The sequence below is a fragment of the Zonotrichia leucophrys genome, unplaced genomic scaffold (assembly GCF_028769735.1).
Source record: "Zonotrichia leucophrys gambelii isolate GWCS_2022_RI unplaced genomic scaffold, RI_Zleu_2.0 Scaffold_34_1600103, whole genome shotgun sequence".
NCBI lineage: Eukaryota > Metazoa > Chordata > Aves > Passeriformes > Passerellidae > Zonotrichia > Zonotrichia leucophrys.
The window spans coordinates 372,913-395,931 of record NW_026992239.1 but is presented as its reverse complement, the minus strand read 5'-3'; the positions used below and the strand labels follow the sequence as shown (position 1 = coordinate 395,931).

General features: G+C 62.4%; 1 protein-coding gene across 2 annotated transcripts in view; it reads right to left on the bottom strand.

Moving 5' to 3' along the window:
• Nucleotides 1-21,587, bottom strand: part of LOC135460260 (spectrin beta chain, non-erythrocytic 1-like) — a 33,912-nt gene extending 12,325 nt beyond the window's left edge. Inside the window, exons 1-21 of one of the 2 annotated variants that reach the window (XM_064737015.1) lie at nucleotides 21,513-21,587; nucleotides 19,699-19,929; nucleotides 17,498-17,646; nucleotides 16,143-16,316; nucleotides 15,493-15,584; nucleotides 15,100-15,231; nucleotides 13,853-14,000; nucleotides 12,881-13,068; nucleotides 10,726-10,843; nucleotides 9,644-9,802; nucleotides 8,277-8,579; nucleotides 8,047-8,200; nucleotides 6,332-7,544; nucleotides 5,677-5,814; nucleotides 4,179-4,935; nucleotides 3,886-4,088; nucleotides 3,437-3,527; nucleotides 3,012-3,158; nucleotides 2,035-2,298; nucleotides 531-755; nucleotides 17-106 (exon numbers count right to left, since the gene is read on the bottom strand). In XM_064737015.1, the coding sequence (XP_064593085.1) occupies nucleotides 17-106; nucleotides 531-755; nucleotides 2,035-2,298; nucleotides 3,012-3,158; nucleotides 3,437-3,527; nucleotides 3,886-4,088; nucleotides 4,179-4,935; nucleotides 5,677-5,814; nucleotides 6,332-7,544; nucleotides 8,047-8,200; nucleotides 8,277-8,579; nucleotides 9,644-9,802; nucleotides 10,726-10,843; nucleotides 12,881-13,068; nucleotides 13,853-14,000; nucleotides 15,100-15,231; nucleotides 15,493-15,584; nucleotides 16,143-16,316; nucleotides 17,498-17,646; nucleotides 19,699-19,864 (4,911 nt within the window). In that variant the 5' untranslated portion in view covers nucleotides 19,865-19,929; nucleotides 21,513-21,587. Of the gene's footprint in view, nucleotides 1-16; nucleotides 107-530; nucleotides 756-2,034; nucleotides 2,299-3,011; nucleotides 3,159-3,436; nucleotides 3,528-3,885; nucleotides 4,089-4,178; nucleotides 4,936-5,676; nucleotides 5,815-6,331; nucleotides 7,545-8,046; nucleotides 8,201-8,276; nucleotides 8,580-9,643; nucleotides 9,803-10,725; nucleotides 10,844-12,880; nucleotides 13,069-13,852; nucleotides 14,001-15,099; nucleotides 15,232-15,492; nucleotides 15,585-16,142; nucleotides 16,317-17,497; nucleotides 17,647-19,698; nucleotides 19,930-21,512 lie in introns of those variants that run through there. The other variant, XM_064737014.1, reaches the window with a different exon arrangement.
• Nucleotides 21,588-23,019: the final 1,432 nt, after the last annotated feature.

Sequence of the window (23,019 nt, the reverse complement as noted above, 5' to 3'; positions counted from 1 at the left end):
GGACCCTGTGACCCACCTCGTTCTTCTGGAGCAGCAGCTGCACCGAGGGAAGGTCCTTGCCGTGGTCCGTGGACATGGCCAGGGCCTGGCGCTCCTGTACCCACAGCTGGGGACATTGGGGACATTGGGGTCACTGGGGACATTGGGACCATTGGGGACATTGGGGTCACTGGGGCCATTGGGGACATTGGGGTCAGTGGGGACGATGGGGGTCAGTGGGGACACTGGGGACATTGGGGTCAATGGGGGATGGGGGTCAGTGGGGATATCAGGGACATTGAGGACATTGGGGACATCGGAGTTATTGGGGACATTGGGGGTGACAGGGGGCCTGGAACACTGTGGGGACAGGAATGAGGAGGACTCAAGGACTGAGGGTCAGGAACAGCCATGGGGGGGAGAACTTGGGGTTCACAGATTGTGGGTCCAGGATTTGGGGTCAGGAATGGGGTGCGGGTCAGGTATTTGGGATCAGGAATAGGAGGGTCACGCACGGGAACCCCAGAGGATTTTGGGGTCCCCCCACTCACGAGCTCGTCCTCCAGGTCCCTCCGGAACTGGTGCAGCTCCCTGGCGGCCGCCAGGCTCCGCCCGCGCTCCCGCAGCGGCTCCCGCAGCTCCCGGAACTGCTGCTCCAGCTCCCGCACCTGCTCCTGCACCCCCGCGCTCCGGGGGTGCCCCGGGCTGAGCCCCCCGGCCTGGGCCCGCAGCGCCCCCACCTCCTGCTCCCGCAGCGCCGCCTGCGTCTCCAGCAGCTGCGGGGAAATTGGGGGTGAGAGACCCCAAAATCTGCACCCCAAAGCGTCCCCAGCTCTGCTCCCACAGTGCCACTTGTGTCTCCAGCAGCTGCGGGGAAATTGGGGGTCAGGGACCCCAAAATCTGCACCCCAAAGGGCCCCCACCTCCTGCTCCCATAGTGCCACCTGTGTCTCCAGCAGCTGCGGGGAAATTGGGGGTCAGGGACCCCAAAATCTGCACCCCAAAGGACCCCCAGCTCTGCTCCCACAGTGCCACTTGTGTCTCCAGCAGCTGCGGGGAAATTGGGGGTCAGGGACCCCAAAATCTGCACCCCAAAGGGCCCCCCCTCTGCTCCCACAGTGCCACCTGCATCTCCAGCAGCTGCGGGAAATTGGGAGGTCAGGACCCCAAAATCTGCACCCCAAAGCGCCCCAGCTCTGCTCCCATAGTGCCACTTGTGTCTCCAGCAGCTGTGGGGAAATTGGGGGTCAGGGACCCCAAAATCTGCACCCCAAAGCGCCCCAGCTCTGCTCCCACAGTGCCACTTGTGTCTCCAGCAGCTGCGGGGAAATTGGGGGTCAGGGACCCCAAAATCTGCACCCCAAAGCGCCCCCAGCTCTGCTCCCACAGTGCCACCTGTGTCTCCAGCAGCTGAGGGGAACTGGGGATGAGAGACCCCCGGGGACCCCCAAAATCTGCACCCCAAAACCTGAACTCTAAAAGCTGCAGCCAAATCCTGCATCACAGACCCACACCCCCAAATCTGCACCCCAAAACCTGAACTCTAAAAGCTGCAGCCAAATCCTGCATCACAGACCCGCACCCCCAAATCTGCACCCCAAAACCTGAACCCCGGAACCTGCACTCAAAATCTGCACCCCCAAATCTGCAGCACAAAACCTGTGCCCAAAAAACCCAAACCCCAAAAAGCTGAACCCAAATCCTGCATCAGAAACCTTTACCTCAAAACCTGAGCATCTCAAAATCTGCACCCTAAACCTTCACCCCAAAACCTTCACACCCCAAAATTTGCACCCTAAACCTTCACCCCAAAACCTTCACACCCCAAAATTTGCACCCTAAACCTTCACACCCCAAAATTTGCAACCTAAACCTTCACCCCAAAACCTTCACACCCCAAAATTTGCACCCTAAACCTTCACCCCAAAACCTGCTTATCCCAAACTCACCCAAAACCCACCGTCCAAGCCTGCACCTTCACCCCACACCCCAAACCTTCACCCCAAACCTTCCCCCTGTTCCCCACAGCCCCATTTCCCGTGTCCCAGCCCTGACCTGGTGCCGGGTCAGCAGGACCCCCACGCTGGTCAGGTCCTGGCCGCAGTGGCCGGAGCGGAGCTGGGCGCGGACCCCGGCCAGCCACGAGCGCAGTCCGGCGCAGGCCTGGGCGCAGCTCTCGGCGCGCGCGGCCTCGGCCAGACCCCGGCCCTTGGCGGCCGCCGCCGCCTCCACCTGCGCCCACAGCGCCCGCAGCTCCTGCCGGGGAGCGGTCACTTGTCCGGCCAGGGCTGGACGTGCCCGTGCCAGCTGCTCGCCGTCCTGTGGGACACGGGAATGGTGGCACCGAGTTACGGGAGAGACCCCGAGACTGTCAGGGTTGGACCCAAAACCATCATGGAATGGGCAACGTCAAGGTTGGAATTATTGAGATTGGACCCGTTTAGTTGTGGGGTGATGAGGGTTGGGCACATGGGGTGGTGGGATCATTGAAACCCATGGAACCACCAAGGTTGGGACACGGGAATGGTGGCACGGAGTTACGGGAGAGACCCCGAGACTGTCAGGGTTGGACCCAAAACCATCATGGAATGGGCAACGTCAAGATTGGAATTTTGTGAAATTATTGAGGTTGGACTCGATGAGTCGTGGGGTGATGAGGGTTGGGCACATGGGGTGGTGGGATCATAGAAACCCATGGAACCATCAAGGTTGGACCCAAAAAGTCAGGAATCGTCAATGCTACACGGGATCCTTGAGGTTGACCCAGTAAATTGTGGGATTGTGAAGATTGGACCCATGGAATGGTGAGATCATGGAAACCAGACCCATGGACTCATGGAATTATTAAGGCTGGACCCACAGAACCACGGAATCACTGAGGTTGGACCCATGGCATCAGAATTGCTGAGGTTGGACCCACGGAATTTTGTGACTCAACATCCCTCTCCCATATCCCACTTTTCCTAAGGGCTGCCCCTTCCTGGATTCCGTTTTCCCCCATTTTCCCCCCAGTTTTCCCCCCATTTTCCCACCTTCTCCAGCGCCTCCAGCCAGCCCCGGTTGGCGGCGAGCTCGGCGGCGAAGGCCTGGTGCTTCTGCCACTTGCCCTGCAGGTCCCGCGTGCCCTCGTAGGACACGTCCCGGGCCACCGGCAGCTTCTCGTTCAGCCACAGCGTCAGCTGGGAACGGGAACGGGAACGGGGATGGGGACGGCGATGGGGATGGGGATGGGGATGGGAACGGGGATGGGAACGGGGATGGGAATGGGAACGGGAATGGGAATGGGGATGGGAATGGGATCAGGGGCACAAGTCAAGATCTCTTCCCACAGTCCCACCCCAGCCCAGTTCTCCTCTTCACCCCATCCCCATTTTAACCCCATCCATCCCCGATCTCCACCCTAATCCCATCCCAATCCCAACCCATCCCATCCCATCCCAATCCCATCCCACCTCACCTCCTGCCCATCCTGCAGGAACTTCTGCAGCTCCCAGTTATCCCGCAGCCGCCCCAGCAGCTCCTGGGCCGATTCCCGGATCTTCTGGTGCCTGCGCCAGGGCCGGGGGGGGTGAGAGACCCCATTCCCAGGGGATGGGATGGGACTGGGACTGGGACAGACTGGGATGGACTGGGACGGACTGGGATGGGACTGGGATGGACTGGGATGGGACTGGGAGGGACTGAGAAGGACTGGGTGGACTGGGATGGGATTGGAATGGACTGCAATGGGACTGGGATAGACTCGGATGGGACTGGAATGGGACTGGGCTGGGCCTGGGAAGGGACTGGGATGGACTGGGACAGACTGGGAGGGAATTGGGACAGACTGGGAGGGACTGGGATGGGATTGGGATGGACTGGGACAGACTGGGATGGGACTGGGATGGACTGGGACGGGTCTCTCACCTGCTCTCCACCGACTCCACCGTCTCCCGCACCTTTTCCACGTGGACGCCGCCCTCGTCCAGCAGCTTCCTGCCGGTGTCCGTGAGCGCCCGGACGCGCTCGGTGCCGGTGTCCAGCGCGGCCAGGAACTCCTCCAGCCTCCTCACGGCCGCCTCCGCCCCCGGCACCGTGCTCGGCATCTCCGTGTGGGCCAGCGTGTGCTCCTGCGGGTCGGGACCGGAACCGGGATCGGGATGGGAACCGGGATGGCACCGGAGCCCCGGGATCCCCCGGAACACCCCGGCTGCGCTCACCTGCTTCCCCAGCGTCCCCTCCACCTGCTTGGCGTCCCGCAGGAACACGTGGAAGGCGACAGCCTGGGCCAGGAGCCGCTGCCGCTTCTCCCACACCCGGCCCAGCTCTTCCCAGTCCGCATCCAGCGCTTCCAGGCGCTGCAGCAGGGACAGACTCTGCGCGTCCGTCTGTCCGCGCGTCACCTCCCGGCCGGCGGCGCGGGCGCTCCGGTAATCGGCGCCGTAGTGCGAGATCTCGGTGCGGAGGCTCTCGTGCTGCCGCAGGGAGCCCTCGGCCTCGGCCAGGGACGCGGGCACATCCTCGGAGCCCGCGGCCGCGCGGGTGCGGGACAGCCAGGCCTGCAGCGCCGCCAGGTCCCGCAGGAAGCCCTGGAGCCGCCGCGCCTGCCCCAGCGACTCCTCGCGGCTCCGGTGGCACCGGCGCAGCGCGTCCCACTCGGCCTCGAGCGCCGCCAGCTCCTCGCCGATCTCGGGCGCTCTCTCGGGCTGCTCCCGCTGCAGCTTCTCGCCCTCGGCGCGCAGCTCCCGCAGCTTTCCCTGGATGGCGTCCAGGTCGCGCCCCATCCCCGAGAGCTTCGCCTGCAGCGCCGTGATCCCCGCCAGGTCCCGGCCCAGCGCCCGCGTGGCCTCGATCGCCGCCGTCTTCTCCCGCATCCAGCCCCGCGTCTCGTGGCACTCCAGGCGGAAGTTGTGGATGTTCAGCGCCGCGGTCAGCGCCACCTTCTTGCGCTCGGCCAGCGCGCGGAACCGCTCCCACCTGGCACGGGCGGGATCGGGGCACGGTGGGACGGAGCTCGGGGAATGCTCGAAGCGTTCCAGCCCCGAGAATTCATCCCTGGAGTGTCCCAGCCCCGAGAATCCATCCCTGGAGTGTCCCAGCTCCAAGAATCCATCCCTGGAATGTCCTGACCCACAGAATCCATCCCTGGATTGTCCCAGCCCCGAGAATCCATCCCTGGAGCGTTCCAACCCAGAAAATTCATCCCTGGAGTGTCCCAACCCAGAGAATCCATCCCTGGAGTGTCCCAGCCCAGAGAATCCATCCCTGGAGTGTCCCAGCTCCAAGAATCCATCCCTGGAGTGTCCCAGCCCATAGAATCCATCCCTGGAGTGTCCCAACCCAGAGAATCCATCCCTGGAGTGTCCCAACCCAGAGAATCCATCCCTGGAGTGTCCCAACCCAGAGAATCCATCCCTGGAGTGTCCCAGCCCAAGAATTCATCCCTGGAGTGTCCCAGCCCAAGAATCCATCCCTGGAGTGTCCCAGCCCAAGAATCCATCCCTGGAGTGTCCCAGCCCGGAGAATCCATCCCTGGAGTGTCCCAGCCCAGAGAATCCATCCCTGGAGTGTCCCAACCCACAGAATCCATCCCTGGAGTGTCCCAGCCCCGAGAATCCATTCCTGGAGCGTCCCTGACGGCCCGGAGAACCCATCCCTGCCTGGAAGATCCATCCCTGCCCGGATCCCTGCCCAGTCCCAGCCCGGGGCCGCCCCCACCTGTCCCGGAGCTGCTCCCAGGTGTCGCGGGCGCTGTCCCGGTTCCTGTCCCCGGATCCCCGCAGCTCCTCCGTGACGCGGCCCACGGAGGCCACGCGCGCCGCCAGCGCCGCCAGCTCCGGCTCCAGCGTCTCGAACCTGCGGGAGCGCCGGGAATCACCGGGAATGCCCGGGAATGACCGAGAATTCCGGGAATGCCGAGCCGGAGATGGGGACGCTGAAAGCCCAGCAACCCGTGCCGGAGGTGGGAATGGCAGAAATTCTGGAAATGCCACAAATTCTGGGAATACTGCGCTGGAAGTGGGAATCTGGGGAGTTTTGGGAGCGCTGGGAATGCGGTGTTGGAGGTGGGAATTTTGGGAATGCTGGGGATTATCTCAGGTCGAGGTGAGAATTCGGAGAGTACAGGGAATACCGTGTTGGAAGTGAAAATTCTGCGAAAACAGGAACACCCGGGAATGTTGTGGTGGAGGGAGGAATTCAGGGAACACCGGGAATAATGGGAATACTGGAGACATCCTGAGGAAAACCGGGAATAACGGGGCGATCCTGTGTATTCTTGGGGAAATTCCTGGGGGAATCTCAGCAGGGGCGACCACGGGAATAACTTTGGGAATAACTCAGGGATTCGCACGGCGCAGCGCGGGGCGCTCACCGCTGCTGCACCACCTCCAGGTCCTCGATGCGCTCGGGAATCTCCATGGAGAGCAGCCACTGCTCCCTCTCTCCCACCCAGAGCGCGCAGGCATCGGCCTCGCTGCGCGCCGCGAACAACCCCAGCGCGTCCCGCAGCTCCAGGCGCCGCAGCTCCGCCCGCTCCTCCAGCTCCCGGTGCCGCCGCTCCAGCTCCGCCAGCCGCTCCGCCAGCCCCGGCACCACCACGTCGGGAAGTTCGGCGGCATCGCCGGGCACCGCCTGCTCCCGCAGCGCCGCCAGCGCCGGCCCTCGCCGCCGCATCTCGTCCTGCAGCTCCCGCAGGCGCCGCTCCAGCATCCCCGCCGAGCGCTCGTCGTGCCCGAGCTCCGGCGCCGCCACTCTGCGGGCGGCGGCCGCCAGCCACGCCTCGGCCTCGGCCGCCTCCGCGTCCAGCTGGAACCGCCCCGCGGCCGCTCGGAGCCGCCGCTCCCGGGCCCCGGCCAGCGCCGGCAGCGCCGCCCAGAGCGACTCCAGCTCCCGGATCCGCCGGGACACGGCGGCCGCGGGGTCGGGGCAGCCGGGAGCGGGGCCCGGGGGTCCCTCAGGGCGGGCTGTGGGTGCCCCGGTGGGTTCCGTGGAGCCGTCGGGGCGTTCCGAGGGTCTGGTGGAGGATGGCGAGGGTCCCTCCGTGGATGCAGGGGGGGATTCCAGGGAGGCGTTCTTGGATTCCGGGGGTCCCTCCGTGGATCTGGAGGTGGATCCGGCAGCGGATTCCGCGGGTTTTGAGCCTCCCATCGATCCGGCAGCGGATCCCGCTGATCCAGGTGTGGATTCCACTGATCCAGGTGTGGATTCCACTGATCCAGGTGTGGATTCCACCGATCCAGGAGCGGATCCGTCGGGGGCTCCCTGCGCCAGCAGCTCCCGGCCCCGCTCCAGCAGCTGCTGCAGCGGCCCCGCGCGTCCCCCCAGCGCCCCTCGGATGGCTTCGAGCTGGCTCAGCATCCTCAGCGCTCCCGGCAGGTCCCGGCCCAGCTCCGGGCAGCGCAGGAGCCGCTCCTGCTCCCGCATCCAGGCCTCCTCCTCGCCCGCGTCCCACAGGAACTTCCAGAGGCGCCGGGAGCGCTCCAGCCGCAGCCGCCGCTGCGCCGACAGCGCCGAGAGCCCCCGGTAACGGAGCTCCAGAGCGGCCACGCGGGCCCGCAGCTGCTCCGGGGGGCACGGGCGGTACCCTGGGGGGCACGGGGGGCGTCAGCGGGGCTGGGGGGGTCCGGAGGTCGCGGGGTTTGGGGGTCCTGGGGGCTGGAATGCCCCAGGGTTCAGGGGTACGGTGTTTAGGGATGGGTTCCCAGGGTTTGGGATTCGGGGATGCTGAGGATTTGGGAGAGCCGGAGTTTGGGGGTCTGGGATTTGGAGGTCCCGGGTTCGGGGATTTGGTGTTTGAGGTCTCGGTTTTTGGGGGTCCCAGTTTTTGGGGTCTCGGTTTTTGGGGGTTCATTTTGGGGTTTTGCTAGGTCCCGCTTTTGGGGCTCTCAGGTGAGTGGGGGTCCTGGGATTCAGGTGTTTCTGGGTTTGGGGGTTCCAGGGCATCCTGAGGATCCCAATTTCGGGGTTCCCAGTTTTGGGGCTCTCAGGTGAGTGGGGGTCCTGGGATTCAGGTGTTTCTGGGTTTGGGGGTTCCAGGGCATCCCGAGGATCCCAATTTCGGGGCTCCCAGTTTTGGGGGTCACTCACCGCCCCCCTCCCCGAGGAATCGCTCGGCCGCCGCCCCCACACTCCGAACCCTCTCGGCTTGGGCCGCCACGTCCCCCTCGACCAGGGCGTGGATCTGCAGCAGATCGTCCACCTGGCTCAGGTGCTGCCCGAAATCCCGCGACTGCAGCCGCACCTGGGGACACCGAGGGGTCACGGGGGGGGTCCCACGAGGGGATCCCACCCCCCAAACCCCCCCCACCCTTCCCCACCTCCATCTCCTCCATCCAGCCCATCAGGTGCTCCAGGTCGCGCAGGAGCCGCTGCAGCTCCAGGTGCGCCCGGAGCCGCTCTCGCCTCGCCGCCACCTGAGCCCGCAGCGCCTCCCAAAGCGACACCACGTGGTCGCGCCGTGTCGCGATGCCGCCCATGTCGTGATAGCGCTCGGCCTCCAGCTCGGCGGCCACGGCGGTGACGGCGCGCACGCGGCTGCCGTAGGCGGCGATGTCGCTCTCGATGGCCTCGTGCTTGCGCAGCGCGGCCTCGACACCGCCCAGCGACCCCCCGAAATTGTCCTGGGGGGGGGGAACGGGGGGTGAGGGGGGGGGCACTCCCAGGACCCCCTAAAATTGTCCTGGATGGGGGGGGAACGGGGGGTGAGGGGGGGGACACACCAGGGACCCCCACCCGAATTGTCCTGGGTGGGGGGGAAATGGGGGATGAGGGGGGGGACACCAGGGACCCCCACCCGAATTGTCCTGGGTGGGGGGGAAAGGGGGGTGAGGGAGGGGGGGAACACACCAGGACCCTCCCCGAATTGTCCTGGTGGGGGGGAAATGGGGGATGAGGGGGGGACACACCAGGGACCCCTCCCGAATTGTCCTGGGGGGGGGAACGGGGGGTGAGGGGGGGGACACACCAGGGACCCCTCCCCGAATTGTCCTGGGTGGGGGGGAAATGGGAGATGAGGGGGGGGACACACCAGGGACCCCCACCCGAATTGTCCTGGATGGGGGGGGAAATGGGGGATGAGGGGGGGACACTGCAGAGACCCCCACCCGAATTGTCCGGGGGGGGGGGTGACAGAGGGGACACTCCAGGGACCCCCCGAATTGTTCTGGGGAGGGGAAAGGGGGGATGAGGGAGGGAACATTCTGGGGACCCCCCCCCAAAATTGTCCTGGGGCTGGAAAAAAGGGACTGAGAGGTGACAAATTGGGGGGGGGGACAACACATCCTGAAATTGTCCCGGTGGGGACAAGGGGAAGTGCCCTGGGGTGGGGGTGGTTTCAGGGTCACCTGTGGCACCAGGTTGTTCTTGCTGGGGGTCCCTGGGGTGTCACCTGTGCCACCAGGTGCTCATTGTCCCTAACTGGGGGTCCCTGGGCTGTCACCTGTGCCACCAGGTGCTCATTGTCCCTAACTGGGGGTCCCTGGGGTGTCACCTGTGCCACCAGGTTGTCCCTAACTGGGGTTTGCTTGGGGAGGGGTCTCAGGGGTCCCTGGGCTGTCACCTGTGCCACCAGGTGCTCATTGTCCCTAACTGGGGTTTGTCTGGGGAGGGGTCTCAGGGGTCCCTGGGCTGTCACCTGTGCCACCAGGTGCTCATTGTCCCTAACTGGGGGTCCCTGGGCTGTCACCTGTGCCACCAGGCGCTGGTTGTCCCCCAGCCAGGTCTCCCTGAGCGCCGCCTTGCGGTGGAACCGGGCCGCCAGCTGCTCCAGGTGCTGCTGCCGGAGCAGCTCCGAGCGCAGCGCCAGCTCCCGCCCGTGCTCCGCCTTCTCCAGCCGCTCCCACGCCTGCGGGACGGCACCGCCGCGTCACCGGGGCACCTGGGCACCCGTGTCACCTGGGCACCTGGGTCACCTGGGTACCTGGGGCACCTGGGCACCTGCACAGCTGGTACATGTGCCATCTGTGTCACCTGGGACACCTGGGCACCCGTGTCACCTGGGCACCCGTGTCACCTGGGCACTGGGCACACCTGACATCTGTGTCACCGTGTCACCTGGGCACACGTGTCACCTGGGGCAGCTGGGGCACCCGTGTCACCTGGGGCACCTGGGGCACCTGGGCACCCGTGTCACCTGGGGCACCTGGGCACCTGCACAGCTGGCACCTGTGTCATCTGTGTCACCTGGGGCACCTGTCACCTATGTCACCTGGGGCACCTGCACAGCTAGCACCTGTCACCTGTGTCACCTGTCACCTGGGGTACCTGGGCACCTGCACAGCTGGCACCTGTGTCATTTGTGTCACCTGGGGCACCTGGGCACCTGCACAGCTGGCACCTGTGTCACCTGTGTCACCTGTGTCACCTAGGGCATCTGTGTCACCTGGGAACCTGGGGCACCTGGCACACTTGGCACTTGTGTTACTGTGTCCCCCCCACCATGTCCCAGTGTCCCCCCTGTCTCTGTCCCTGTCACCCCCAATGTCCCCATGTTCCCAATGTCCCCTGTGTCCCCCCCCATGTCCCCAATGTGCCCATGTCCCCGTGGCTGTCACCCTGTTGATGTCAGTGCTGTGAGGAGGATTCCAATTTTGGGGTGCCCCCCAGTGTCCCCAATGTCCCCAATGTCCCCAATGTCCCAGTGTCCCCAATGTCCCCAATGTCCCCCCAATGTCCCCCATGTCCCCAATGTCCCAATGTCCCCCATGTCCCCCATGTCCCCAATGTCCCCAATGTCCCCAGTGTCCCCAGTGTCCCCGTGGCTGTCACCCTGTTGATGTCGGCGCTGTGCGTCCCCTCCCGCGGCACGAACTGTCTCTGGTTGTTGGCGCGGAGGCGGCTCCGGAGCGAGAACAGCAGAACCTCCAGGGAGCCCTTGTCCTCAAACCTGGGGGGACCCCGAGAATTCACCGAGAGAACCCCAAAACATTCACGGAGAGAACCCCAAATAAATTCACTGAGAACCCCAAAACACACCAGGGGACCCCAAAATAATTCACTGAGCAACCCCAAAAAATTCATGGAGAGAACCCCAAAATACACCAGGGGAACCCAAAATAATTCATTGAGAGAACCCCAAAACATTCACTGAGAGAACCCCAAAGTACACCAGGGAAACCCAAATACACTGAGAGAACGCCAAAATACACCAAGGGACCCCAAAATAATTCACTGAGCAACCCCAAAAAATTCACTGGGAGAACCCCAAAAAATTCACTGAGAGAACCCCAAAATACACCAGGGAAACCCAAATACACTGAGAGGACCCCAAATTACACCAGGGGAACCCCAAAATACACCAGGGGGACACTAAAACCCACTCTGAGCCCTAGGAATGCCCCAAAACCCCTCAGAGAGAACCTGAAACCCACTGGGGGGACCCCAAACTCCACCAGGGTGACCCCAAACCCCCTCTTGGAGACCCCAGACCCCTCAGTTCAGCCCCCAGACCCCTCTGGGAGCCCCCAGACCCCAGTAGGGAGATCCCGAATCCCTTCTTACAGACCCCAAACCCAATTTGGGGCCCCCAAACCCCTTTGGGCAGCCCCCAGACCCCTCTGGGCATCCCCCAAACCCCCGTTGAGGCTCCCAGCCCCCTCGGTTCAGCCCCCAGCCCCTCAGTGCATCCCCCAGCCCCTCAGTGCAGCCCCAGACCCCTCAGTGCAGCCCCCAGCCCCCTCGGTGCAGCCCCCAACCCCCCTGTGGGCCCCCCAGACCCCTTGGTTCAGCCCCCAGCCCCCTCAGCTCAGCCCCCAGCCCCCTCAGCTCAGTCCCCAGCCCCCTCAGGAAGCCCCCAGCCCCCTCGGTTCAGCCCCCAGCCCCCTCAGTGCAGCCCCCAGACCCCTGTAGGGAGCCCCCAAACCCCCTTAGGGGCCCCCAGCCCCCTCGGTTCAGCCCCCAGCCCCCTCAGCTCAGCCCCCACCCCCCTCAGTGCAGCCCCCACCCCCCTCGGTGCAGCCCCCAGCCCCCTCAGTGCAGCCCCCAGACCCCTGTAGGGAGCCCCCAAACCCCCTTAGGGGCCCCCAGCCCCTTCGGTTCAGCCCCCAGCCCCCTCGGTTCAGCCCCCAAACCCCCTTTGGGACCCCCAGCCCCCTCGGTTCAGCCCCCAGCCCCTTGGTTCAGCCGCCAGCCCCTCGGTTCAGCCCCAGCCCCCTCGGTTCAGCCCCCAGCCCCCTCGGTTCAGCCCCCAGCCCCTTGGTTCAGCCGCCAGCCCCTTGGTTCAGTCCCCAGCCCCCTCAGAGAGCCCCCAGACCCCTGTAGGGAGCCCCCAAACCCCCTTAGGGGCCCCCATCCCCCTCAGCTCAGCCCCAGACCCCTCAGTGCAGCCCCCAGCCCCTCGGTTCAGCCCCCAGCCCCTCAGTGCAGCCCCCAACCCCCTCAGTGCAGCCCCCAGCCCCTCGATTCAGCCCCTAGCCCCCTTGTTTCAGCCCCCAGCCCCTCGGTTCAGCCCCCATCCCCCTCAGCTCAGCCCCCAGCCCCTCAGTGCAGCCCCCAGCCCCCTCGGTTCAGCCCCCAGACCCCTCAGAGAGCCCCCAGACCACTCTGGGCATCCCCCAAACCCCCTTTGGGACCCCCAGACCCCTCAGTGCAGCCCCCAGCCCCCTCAGCTCAGCCCCCAGCCCCCTCAGCTCAGCCCCCAGCCCCCTCGGTTCAGCCCCCAGCCCCCTCAGCTCAGCCCCCAGTCCCCTCAGCTCAGCCCCCAGCCCCTCGGTTCAGCCCCCAGCCCCCTCAGTGCAGCCCCCAGCCCCCTCGGTGCAGCCCCCAGCCCCTCATTGCAGCCCCCAGACCCCTTGGTTCAGCCCCCAGCCCCCTCAGAGAGCCCCCAGACCCCTGTAGGGAGCCCCCAAACCCCCTTAGGGGCCCCCAGCCCCCTTGGTTCAGCCCCCAGCCCCCTCGGTTCAGCCCCCAGCCCGGGCTCCCTCACCGCGGCGGTTTCTCGGTGGTGCGGTAGGCGCTGAAGGCCTGGAGCTGCCCCTGCAGGCCGGGGATGCCGCGGGGCAGCCGCCGGTCCGTGAGCAGCCCCAGCGAGCGCTGGATCCAGCCCAGCAGCTCGGCCGCCTGCGCCTCGTAACGGCCGGCCAGGCCCTCGGCCTCGCGCGCCGCCTCCAGCACCTGCCGGGGACGGACAGACGGACGGGGATGGATGGATGGATGGATGGATGGATGGATGGATGGATGGATGGCTGTCCTCACATCCGTACAACATCCGTTTGTCCTCACATCCATCATCCATCCATTCATCCATCCATCCATCCATCCATCATCCATCCCATCCATCCATCCATCCATCCATCCATCCTCTTCCATCCATCCATCCATCCATCTCATCCATCCTCCATCATCCATCTTCCATCACTCTATCCTCATCCATCTCCCATCCTATCCTCCTCATCCATCCCTCCATCATCCATCCATCCATCCATCATCCATCATCCATCCATCCATCCATCCATCCATCATCCATCTCCCCTCCATCCATCCATCATCCATCCATTCCATCCATCATCCATCTGCATCCATCCATCCTCTCCCCATCCTCCATCCTCTGTCCATCATCCATCCATCCTCTGTCCATCCCCCTCGTCCTCTGTCCATCCCCTCTGTCCATCCCCCATCTGTGCCTCCCTCCCCCCCGCCCATTCCCGCAGATCCTCTCCAGTCCCCACCCCCCCGACACCATCTGCCCCTCGTCTGTCCGTCCATCTGTCCATCGTCTGTCCATCCATCTGTCCATCTGTCCACCCCTTCCTCCTCCGCCTGTTCTTTTTTCATCCACCTGCGTGTCCATCCCTGTGTCCATCCCTGTGTCCACCCCGTGTCCGTCTGTCCGCCCCCGTGTCTGTCTTTCCCCCCCGTGTCCGTCTGTCCGCCCCCGTGTCCGTCTGTCCCCCCGGACCTTCCCGACGCGTTTTCCCTCCACGGCCAGCGCCTTCATCCTGGAGAAGTGATGGTAGAGCGCGGCCACGTAGGTCAGCACTGACCGCTCGTCCGGCTGCTCCACGGCCACATCTGGGGGGCACGGGCGGTCAGACCCCCAAATCCTCCTCAGGGACCCCCAAATCCACCCCCAAATCCACCCCCAAATCCCCCTGACCCTTCACAGCCCCCCAGCACTGAGCGCTCGTCCGGCTGCTCCACGGCCACATCTGGGGGGCACAAGGGGGTCAGAGCCCCCCAAATCCTCCTCAGGGACCCCCAAATCCACCCCAAGGACCCCCAAATCACACCCGGGACCCCAAATCCACCCTGACCCTTACACTCACCCTCCAGCACTGACCGCCTCACTCCGCTGCACCAGGCCAATCTGCGGTGGCACAGGGGTGTCCAGGACCCCACCAGCACTCCCTGGGGACCCCAAACCACTGACCACTGACCCATAACCACTGACTAGTGACCCATAGCTACTGACCACTGACCTCTAACCACTGACCACTGACCAGTGACCAATAACTACTGACCACTGGCCAGTGACCCATAGCTACTGACCCACAGCGACCCATAACCACTGACCACTGACCCATAACCACTGACCAGTGACCCATAGCTACTGCCAGCACTGCCCTAACCACTACCAGTGACCAACACTGACCACTGACCAATAACTACTGACCACTGACCAGTGACCCATAGCTACTGACCACTGACCCATAACCACTGACCAGTGACCAATAACTACTGACCACTGACCCATAACCACTGACCAGTGACCAATAACTACTGACCACTGACCCATAACCACTGACCAGTGACCCATAGCTACTGACCACTGACCAGTGACCCATAGCTACTGACCACTGACCCATAACCACTGACCAGTGACCAATAACTACTGACCACTGACCATAACACTGACATGACCAAACTACTGACCATGACCCATAACCACTGACCATGACCCTAACCCATACTACTGACCACTGACCCATAACCACTGACCAGTGACCCATAGCTACTGACCACTGACCTCTAACCACTGACCACTGACCCATAACCCCTGACCATTGACCCATAACCACTGACCCACAGTGCTCCATAACCCCTGACCCTGCCCCATAACCCCGCAGACTCCCACCCCATAACCGCTGCCCCATAACCCCCACATCCCCCCTGCCGCAGCCCCCTGTCCCACAGCAGCCCACCCACCCCACAGCCCCCTCCCCACCCCCCAGCCCCTCCGCAGCCCCCTCCCCACACCGGTGCCGGTGGATGAGGGCACAGAACGCCAGCCCGTCCCTCCAGCTCGTGGTGAAATTCTGCACGTTCACATTGGGGTACCTGGGGGGGGGACAGGAGGGGTCAGAGACCCCCAAAACCCCTCCCAGAGACCCCCAGACCCCCCCCAAAACCCCCAGACCCTGCAGGTCCCTCCCGAGTCCCCTCAAGGAGCACTCAGAGCCCCCCCAAAGCCCCACAGAGCCCTCAGGAGCCTCCCGAGCCACATGGAGACCACCCAGAGCCCCCCAGGACCCCCAAAACCCCTCCAGGACCCCCCAAATCTCCCCAGGACCCCCCCCGGAACCCCCCGGGACCCCTCACCCCGCGGTTTTCATCTGGCACCAGGCCAGCAGCGCGTCCTTGGCCGATTTCCTCTCCCGCGTGTCCCCGGTCTCCACGCTGATGTCCTGGATCTGGGAGAACCCAAAAATGGGGTTAAGGACCCCCCAAATTGGGTCTGGAACACCCAAAAATGGGTGCAAACATCTCGTGGTAGGGTCAGGAGCACAAAAAATGGGGTCTGGGACCCCCCAAAAGTGGGTGTGAGATCCCCCCCAAAAAGAGTCTGGGGATTTCTGTGACCAAATTGAGACCCCAGGGTGGGTTTGGGACCCCCCAAAATGACCCCAAACACTCCAGGGCAGCTCCAGAACCCCCCAAAATTACCCTAAAACCCCCAGGACAGGTTCAGGAGCCCCCAAAATGACCCCAAACCCCTCAGGACTCCCCCGAAGTGACCCCAAACCCCCCCCAGGACCCCCCAAAATCACTCCAAATCCCCAGGATGGGCTCCTGACCCCCCTAAATGACCCCAAACTCCCTCAGGACAGCTCCAGAACCCCCCAAAATTACCCTAAAACCCCCCCCAGGACCCCCCTAAAATGACCCCAACCCCCCTCAGGACAGTTCCTGACCCCCCAAAACGACCCCACAGCCCCCAGGAGCCCCCCAAAGCGACCCCCGATGGGCACCTGGAAGCGCAGGATGATGGTCCAGACCAGCCCCAGGGTCAGGCGGGGGTTGCCGTCCACGATGTCGTGCGAGCCCACGTTCTCCAGGTGCACGCGCTGCTCGCGCAGGAACCGCAGCGCCTTCTCCACGTTCTCCAGGCAGTGGATGCGCATCCGGCCCCGCGTGGGGCGCGGCTGGGCGGGGGGTGACGTCAGGGGGACCCCCAAGGGCGGGGGGTGATGTTAGAGAGACCCCCATGGGCAGGGGGTGATGTTAGAGAGACCCCCATGGGCGAGGGGGTGACGTTAGAGAGACCCCTGGGTAGGGGGGCACAGTCAGGGAATCACACATGAGTCGGGGGGCACAGTTAGAGGCTCCCTCTGGGTAGGGGGGCACCGTTAAGGAATCCCCCCGGACAGGGGGACACAGTCAGGGAGACCCCCAAGGGCAGGGGGCGATGATAGAGAGACCCCCAAGGCAGGGGGGAAACGTTAAGGAACCCCCCTGGGTAGGGGGGCACAGTCAGGGAATCACACACGAGTTGGGGGGCAGAGTCAGAGGCTCCCCACGGGTAGGGGGGCACCATTAGAGAGACCAAGGGCAGGGGGCAACGTTAGAGAGACCCCTGAGTAGGGGGGCAATGTTAGAGAGACCCCCAAGGGTAGGGGGGCACAGTCAGGGAGCCCCCCCAGGGCCAGGCAGGGGGAGAGGGGGGTGAGGAAAAGCGGGTTTGGGGGGGGTAAAGAAGGGGTGGGGGGGTGTAGGAATTGGGATTTTGGGGGTCTGGGAGGGTGACAGAAAGAGGAGCTGGGGGTTTGGGGGGGCTGGGGGTCTTGGGGAAGGATTTTGGGGGGGTCTGGGGGCGTGGAGAGGGATTTTGGGGGGTCTAGGGGTCACAGGAATTGGGGTTTGGGACAGATGGGATGAGGCTGGGGGGGGTCACAGGGGAATTTGGGGGTCTGAGGTTGTCCAGAAAGGATTTGGGGTGGTCCAAGAGGGTCTGGGGGTGCCCATGAAGGACGTCCCCAATTTGGGGAGGGGTCTCACTCACCAGGGTCTCCCCCGAGAGCCCCTCGAGCAGTGTGTGTTGGGGGGGTGTGCCCTTTTTGGGGGTCTCCAAGGTATTTCCCTATTTTGGGGAGGGTCCCCATTGGAAGGTTCCATTTTTGGGGGTGCTCTCCTTTGATTGAGGGCGTCCCCAATTTGGGGAGGGGTCTCACTCACCAGGAACCCCTCAAGAGCAGCTGGGGTCCCTTTTTGGGGGTCCCCACGGGGATTTCCCTATTTTGTGGAGGTCCCCATTGGTGGATCCCTTTTTTGGGGGGTGTTCCCCTTTGAGGGGAGCGTCCCCAATTTGGGGAGGGGTCTCACTCACCAGGGTCTCCCCCGAGAGCCCCTCGAGCAGCCTCAGCAGGAGCCGCCCGTCCCTCAGGTCGCTGTACAGGTCCCCCAGGTGCGCCCCCCCCGCCAGGTGAGAATTCACCCACTTGGTGAAGGTTTTCTTCTGCACGGCCTCGCGCTCGTCTGGGGGGGGCACGGGGGGCTCAGGGACCCCCAAAACCCCCCCAAAACACCCCCCCAAATCCCCCAGACCACCCAAAGCCCACCCAGATCCTTCAAACCCCACCCAGAGCCCCCAAATCCCACCCAGAGACCCCAAATCCCAACCGGGACCTCCCCTTATCTTTCTGCATGGCCTTGGGTTCATCGAGGGGGGCACAGGGGGTTCAGAGACCCCCACAACCCCCCCAAATCCCCCAGACCACCCAAATCCCACCCAGATCCTTCAAACCCCACCCAGAGCCCCCAAATCCCACCTGAGACCCCAAATCCCACCCGAGACCCCCCCTCTCATCTTTCTGCACGACCTTGGGCTCATCTGGGGGCTCAGAGACCCCCAAAACCCCCCCAAATCCTCCCAAAAACCCCCCCAAAACCCCCCAAAAATCCCCCAGACCACCCAAAGCCCACCCAGAGCCCCAAAATCCCACCTGAGCCCCCCCCCCCTCCCTCCTCAGCCTCATCTGGGGGTGCACGGGGGGGTTCAGAGACCCCCAAAATTCCCCCCAGGGGTCGCAGCCCCCCCCCCCCCCCAGCAGCAGCCGGTGCTGGATTAACGCTAAGAGGATTTGGGGGGGGGGTCCTTGGGGGGCTCCTGAGGGGGGTCCTGGGGAATTTGGGGGTCTGGGGGCGATTGGGGGGGTTTGGGGTTTGTCCTGAGGGGGTTTTGGGGTGATTGGGGGGGTTTAAGATGGGAAATTTGGGGCGTTTTCCCCAATTTTTTCATAATACGCCCCCATTTGTTTGGGGTTTTTCTCAATTTATTTGGATTTTTCCCAATTTTTTGGGGTTTTCCCCCAATTTTTTAGGGGTCATTCCCACATTCTGGGGCTCTCCATCCCCATTTTTGGGGTCTTTCCCTATTTTTAAGTGTTTCTCTCTCTTTTCTGGACTTTTCCTCCCATCTTGAAGGATTTTTTGCCCATTTTCCTCATTTTTGTGCTGTACCTTCACATTTTGGGCTGATTTCCCCATTTTTGGGGCCCACCTCCCCAATTTTTGGGTTCCTCATCCCCATTTTTGGGATCTCTCATATTCCTGATGCACCTCCCATCATTTTCTGGGTCGTTTTTTCCATTTTTTGGGGCTTTTCACCCATTTTTTCCACTTTTCCATCACTTTCTCTGTGTTTCCTTTACTTTTTTTTTTTTCTCTCACAACATTACAGGGTTCCCAATTCCCATTTCTTGGTGATTTCCATATTTTTGGTGACTTTCTCCCAAATTTTTCTGGGTTCCACTCCCATTTTTTATCCTTTCTCTCATTTTTTCTGAGTTTTTCTCCATTTTTTCCACTTTCCCCCAATTTTTTTTTGCACTTTCCCCCTATTTTTTCGCCTTTTTTCCCAATTTTCCATCCTTCCCACCCCAATTTTCCCCCATTTTTTCCCAATTTCCCCCCCGATTTTTCCCATTTTTCCCCAATTCCCCTCCCCACTTTCCCCTATCTTTTTGCACTTTTTTCCCTCGTTTTCTCCCAGTTTTTCCCCTCAATTTTCCCCTATTTTTCCCCCCACAATTTCCCCCCCAATTTTTCCCATTTTCCCCAATTTTTTTCATCTTTCCCCACCCCACTTTTTCCCCCTCTGCTTTTCCCCATTTTCCCCCAATATTTCTCTATTTTTTCCCAATTTGCCCCCCAATTTTTTCCCTATTTTTCCCAATTTTCCCCCACAGTTTTTCCCAATTTTTCCCCCAATTTTTCCCCATTTTTTCCCCTTTTTCCCCCCAATTTTTCACAATTTCCCCCCCCCAATTTTCCCCCCATTTTTCCCAATTTCCCCCCCAATTTTCCCATTTTCCCCCCAATTTTCCCAATTTCCCCCCAATTTTTCCCAATTTTCCCACCAATTTTTCCCTATTTTTCCCAATTTTCCCCCCAATTTTTCCCAATTTTCCCCCCAATTTTTCCCCCCAATTTTCCCAATTTTCCCCCCAATTTTTCCCAATTTTCCCCCAATTTTCCCCCCAATTTTTCCCCCAATTTTCCCCCCATTTTCGGGGTCCCCCCCCGTACCTGCCAAGGCTTTGATGCGGGAGCGCTCGAAGCGCCGGGCGGAGCCTTCGTCCTCCTCCTCCTCCTCCTCCTCCTCCTCGGGCCCCCCCGCGCCCCCCTCCCCCTCCCAGCGGGGGTCGCTGAACCGCGGCAGCTCCAGGGGGTCCAAGGGGGGGGGGGACAGCATGGCGGCCTCGGGGGACCCCCAAATTTGGGGAGGGGGCGGCGTCGCTGGGAGAGCTCAGGGGGGAGCTGGAAAAATGGGGAGGGGGGAGTTTGGTTACTTTGGGGGGCGACCCCTCTTCAAAATGACTCGTGGGGAGGCCCGAAATTAACGGGGACCCCCCCCTCAAATTAAATGGAACCGCCCATATTAAAGGGAATCCCCCAAATTAAAGGGAATCCCCCAAATTAAGGGAGACCCCTCCCCTCAAATTAACGGGGACCCCCCTCAAATTAACGGGGACCGTCCAAATTAACGGAGACCCCTCGAAATTAACGGGGACCCCCCCCAATTTACGGAGACCCCCTCAAATTAAGCGAGATCCCCCCCAAATTAACGGAGACCCCCCTAAATTAAAGGGGACCCCCCCTCAAATTAACGGAGACTCCCTCGAAATTAATGAAAATATTCCTCAAATTGGGACTTTTGAATCTAAATTAATGAACCCCCGAAATTAACGGGAACCCCCCCTCAAATTAACAGGGACCCCCCCAAATTAACGGAGACCCCTCGAAATTAACGGGGACCCTCCCAAAATTAACGGAGACCCCCAAATTAAGAGAGATTCCCCCTCAAGTTAACGGAGACCCCCAAATTAAAGGAGACCCCCCCAAATTAATTAAAATATTCCTCAAATTGAGACTTTTTAATCTAAATTAATGAATCCCGCCAAATTAAGGGAATGCGCCCCAAATTAATGAAGAACCCTTCAAATTAAGAAAGACCCCTCCCCAAATTAATAAAAAAACCCCCAAATTCATTAAGAAGGCTTCAAACTAAAGGGAGACCCCTCCCCAAATTATAAAAAGCCCCCAAATTAATAAAGACAGCGCTAATTAGCAGGAATTTCCCCGAATTGACTGAGACCCACCCCAAACTCTTCATCAAACTTCATTTCAGTAGAGACCCCCCCCCCAAATTAAATCGAGACCCTCCAAATCCCCCCCGGGACCCCCCAATTCCTTTACGGGACCCCCAAAACTCCCCCAAGTTCCTCCCCCCTCCTCCTGAGACCCCTCCCCAAAACTGTCAGGGTCACCCCAAGACCCCCAAACTCCACCGAGCCCTCCCCAAAGCCCCCCCTGAGTCCCCCCAAATTCCTCCTGGGAACCCCAAAACTCCTCCAAGCCCCCTCCCCATCAATAGAGGCCCCCCCAAAAAACTCTCGGGGTCACCGTGAGCGCCCCCAAATCCTCTCCAACAAACCCCGAGCGCCCCAAATTCTTTCTCGGGGCCCCCAAAACTCCTCGGAGCCCCCCCAAAGCCCCCCCAGAGCCCCCCGCTCCCCCCGCGCTCCCCCCCCGTTAATGCTCTTAACGGGGATCAGCGCCCGCAGCACCGGGGGGGTCGGGAGGGGGCTGGGACACAAACAGGCGAATTTGGGGGTGGGGGGTCCCCAAATTCCTCCCGGGACAGCGCGGGGGGGGCCCTGCCCGGGGATGCGGAGCCGCTGCCGCAGTGCCCGGGGGGGGCGCGGGGGGGATCAGCGGGGCCGGGGGGGGTTGCGGGACCCTTGGGGGGGTTCTGAGGGTGGGTTTGGGGTGGTTTTTGGGGGGGGGTCTCCCCTCAGTTTGAGCCCCCCTCAGGTGTGTTTGTGCCCCCCCCCCTTTACCTGCGCTGCGGTCGCGGCGCGCGCTGAGCCCGCGGCAGCTCATCACACCCCGGGGGGCGGGGCTTTCCGGCCACGCCCCCTCCGCCGTCACCACGGCAACGCCTCCTAGACACGCCCCCTCCCTGCGTGTTGCCATGGCGATGAGGGAGGAAGCCACGCCCCCAATTTTCCCGCCACTCGCACGTCCCGCCCGCCAGGGGGCGCTCGAGGCGTGAGGGGGGCAAAGATGGCGGAGGAGGCCGTGAGGGGGGTGAGGGGATTTTCTTGTTTTTTTTGTGTTTTTTTGGGTTTTGTGGGGTCAGGGATCACAAGAGAGGATTGCGGGAGCTTTAGGGGTCCCTGGGGGTGGTTTTGGGGGTTCTGAGGAGTCACTGAGGAGGGTTGTGGGGCTTGGCGGGTATGGGGGGGCTCTTTGTGAGGGGTCAGTGGTCGCTAAAGTGGGTTGGGGGCTTCTAAGGGGTCTTTATGAGGGGTCGAGTGGCCCGAGGGAAGTTTTTGAGGGGATTTGGGTGGTGTTGGGGGTCCCAAGAGCGGTTTGAGGTGTTTTGGGGTCTTTGAGGTCCCTTGGAAAGAGGGAGCTCTTGGGAAAGGGGTTCCGGGGGATTTTTGTTTTTTTTTTTTTTAGGGAGGAATTTGGGGGTCTCCCCATTTTTTCTGGCCCTGCAGGTCCTGGAGCAGCTCCTGGTGGTTCTGGGGACCCCCAAAAATGGGGAGCCCCGACGGGGAGCGCTGCTGGTGGCTCTGACGGCGGGAGCGGCTCTGGGGGGGCCCCTGTGCACCCTCACAGGTGGGTGGGGGGTCCTGGGGGGTTCTGGGGGGTTCTGGGGGATCCTGGGGGGTCCAGGCTCCCCTCAGACCCCCCCCCTTTTCCAGTGGCAGCCAAGGGACCCCTCAGCCGAGACCTCAACCCTGAAGCAATGGGGAGGGGTAAGAGACCCCCAGAGACCCCCCCAAAACCCCTCAGAGACCCCCAAAACCCCTCAGAAACCCTCACACCCCTCAGAGACCCCCAAACCACTCAGAACCCCCCCCCAAACCTCTCTGGGACCCCCTCATGGGCACCCCCAGTCTCCAACTCCTTTAAGAGCCCCCCAAACCTCTCTGGGACCCCAAATCCTCTCAATCTCCTCCCCAGCCCCATTGGGGTCCCCTAAACCTTTAAACCCCCCTCCCCAAAATCCCCCCCAGCCCCTCGGGGGGTGCAGGAGCTGCCGGGAGCCCCCCAAAATCTCCCCCAATGCTGCGGGCGGATCCTGGCCCGGGCTCAGGTGCAAAGGAGCTTCCAGGTGAGTTTTGGGGTTTTGGGAGGGATTTTGGGGGTCCCCCCAGTCTCTGTTCTCTTTCCCAGCCCCCCCAAAGTCACCTTGATGGAGGAATTGGCGTCGGGGGGGCCCCAGGAGCCCCCCGGGAATGGGAATTGGGGCAGGAGAATAAAAATAGTCGGGGTGGCCTGGATTTGGGGGGGTGGGGGGGAAATAATGGGGTCACGGGGAGGGGGGGGAGGGGA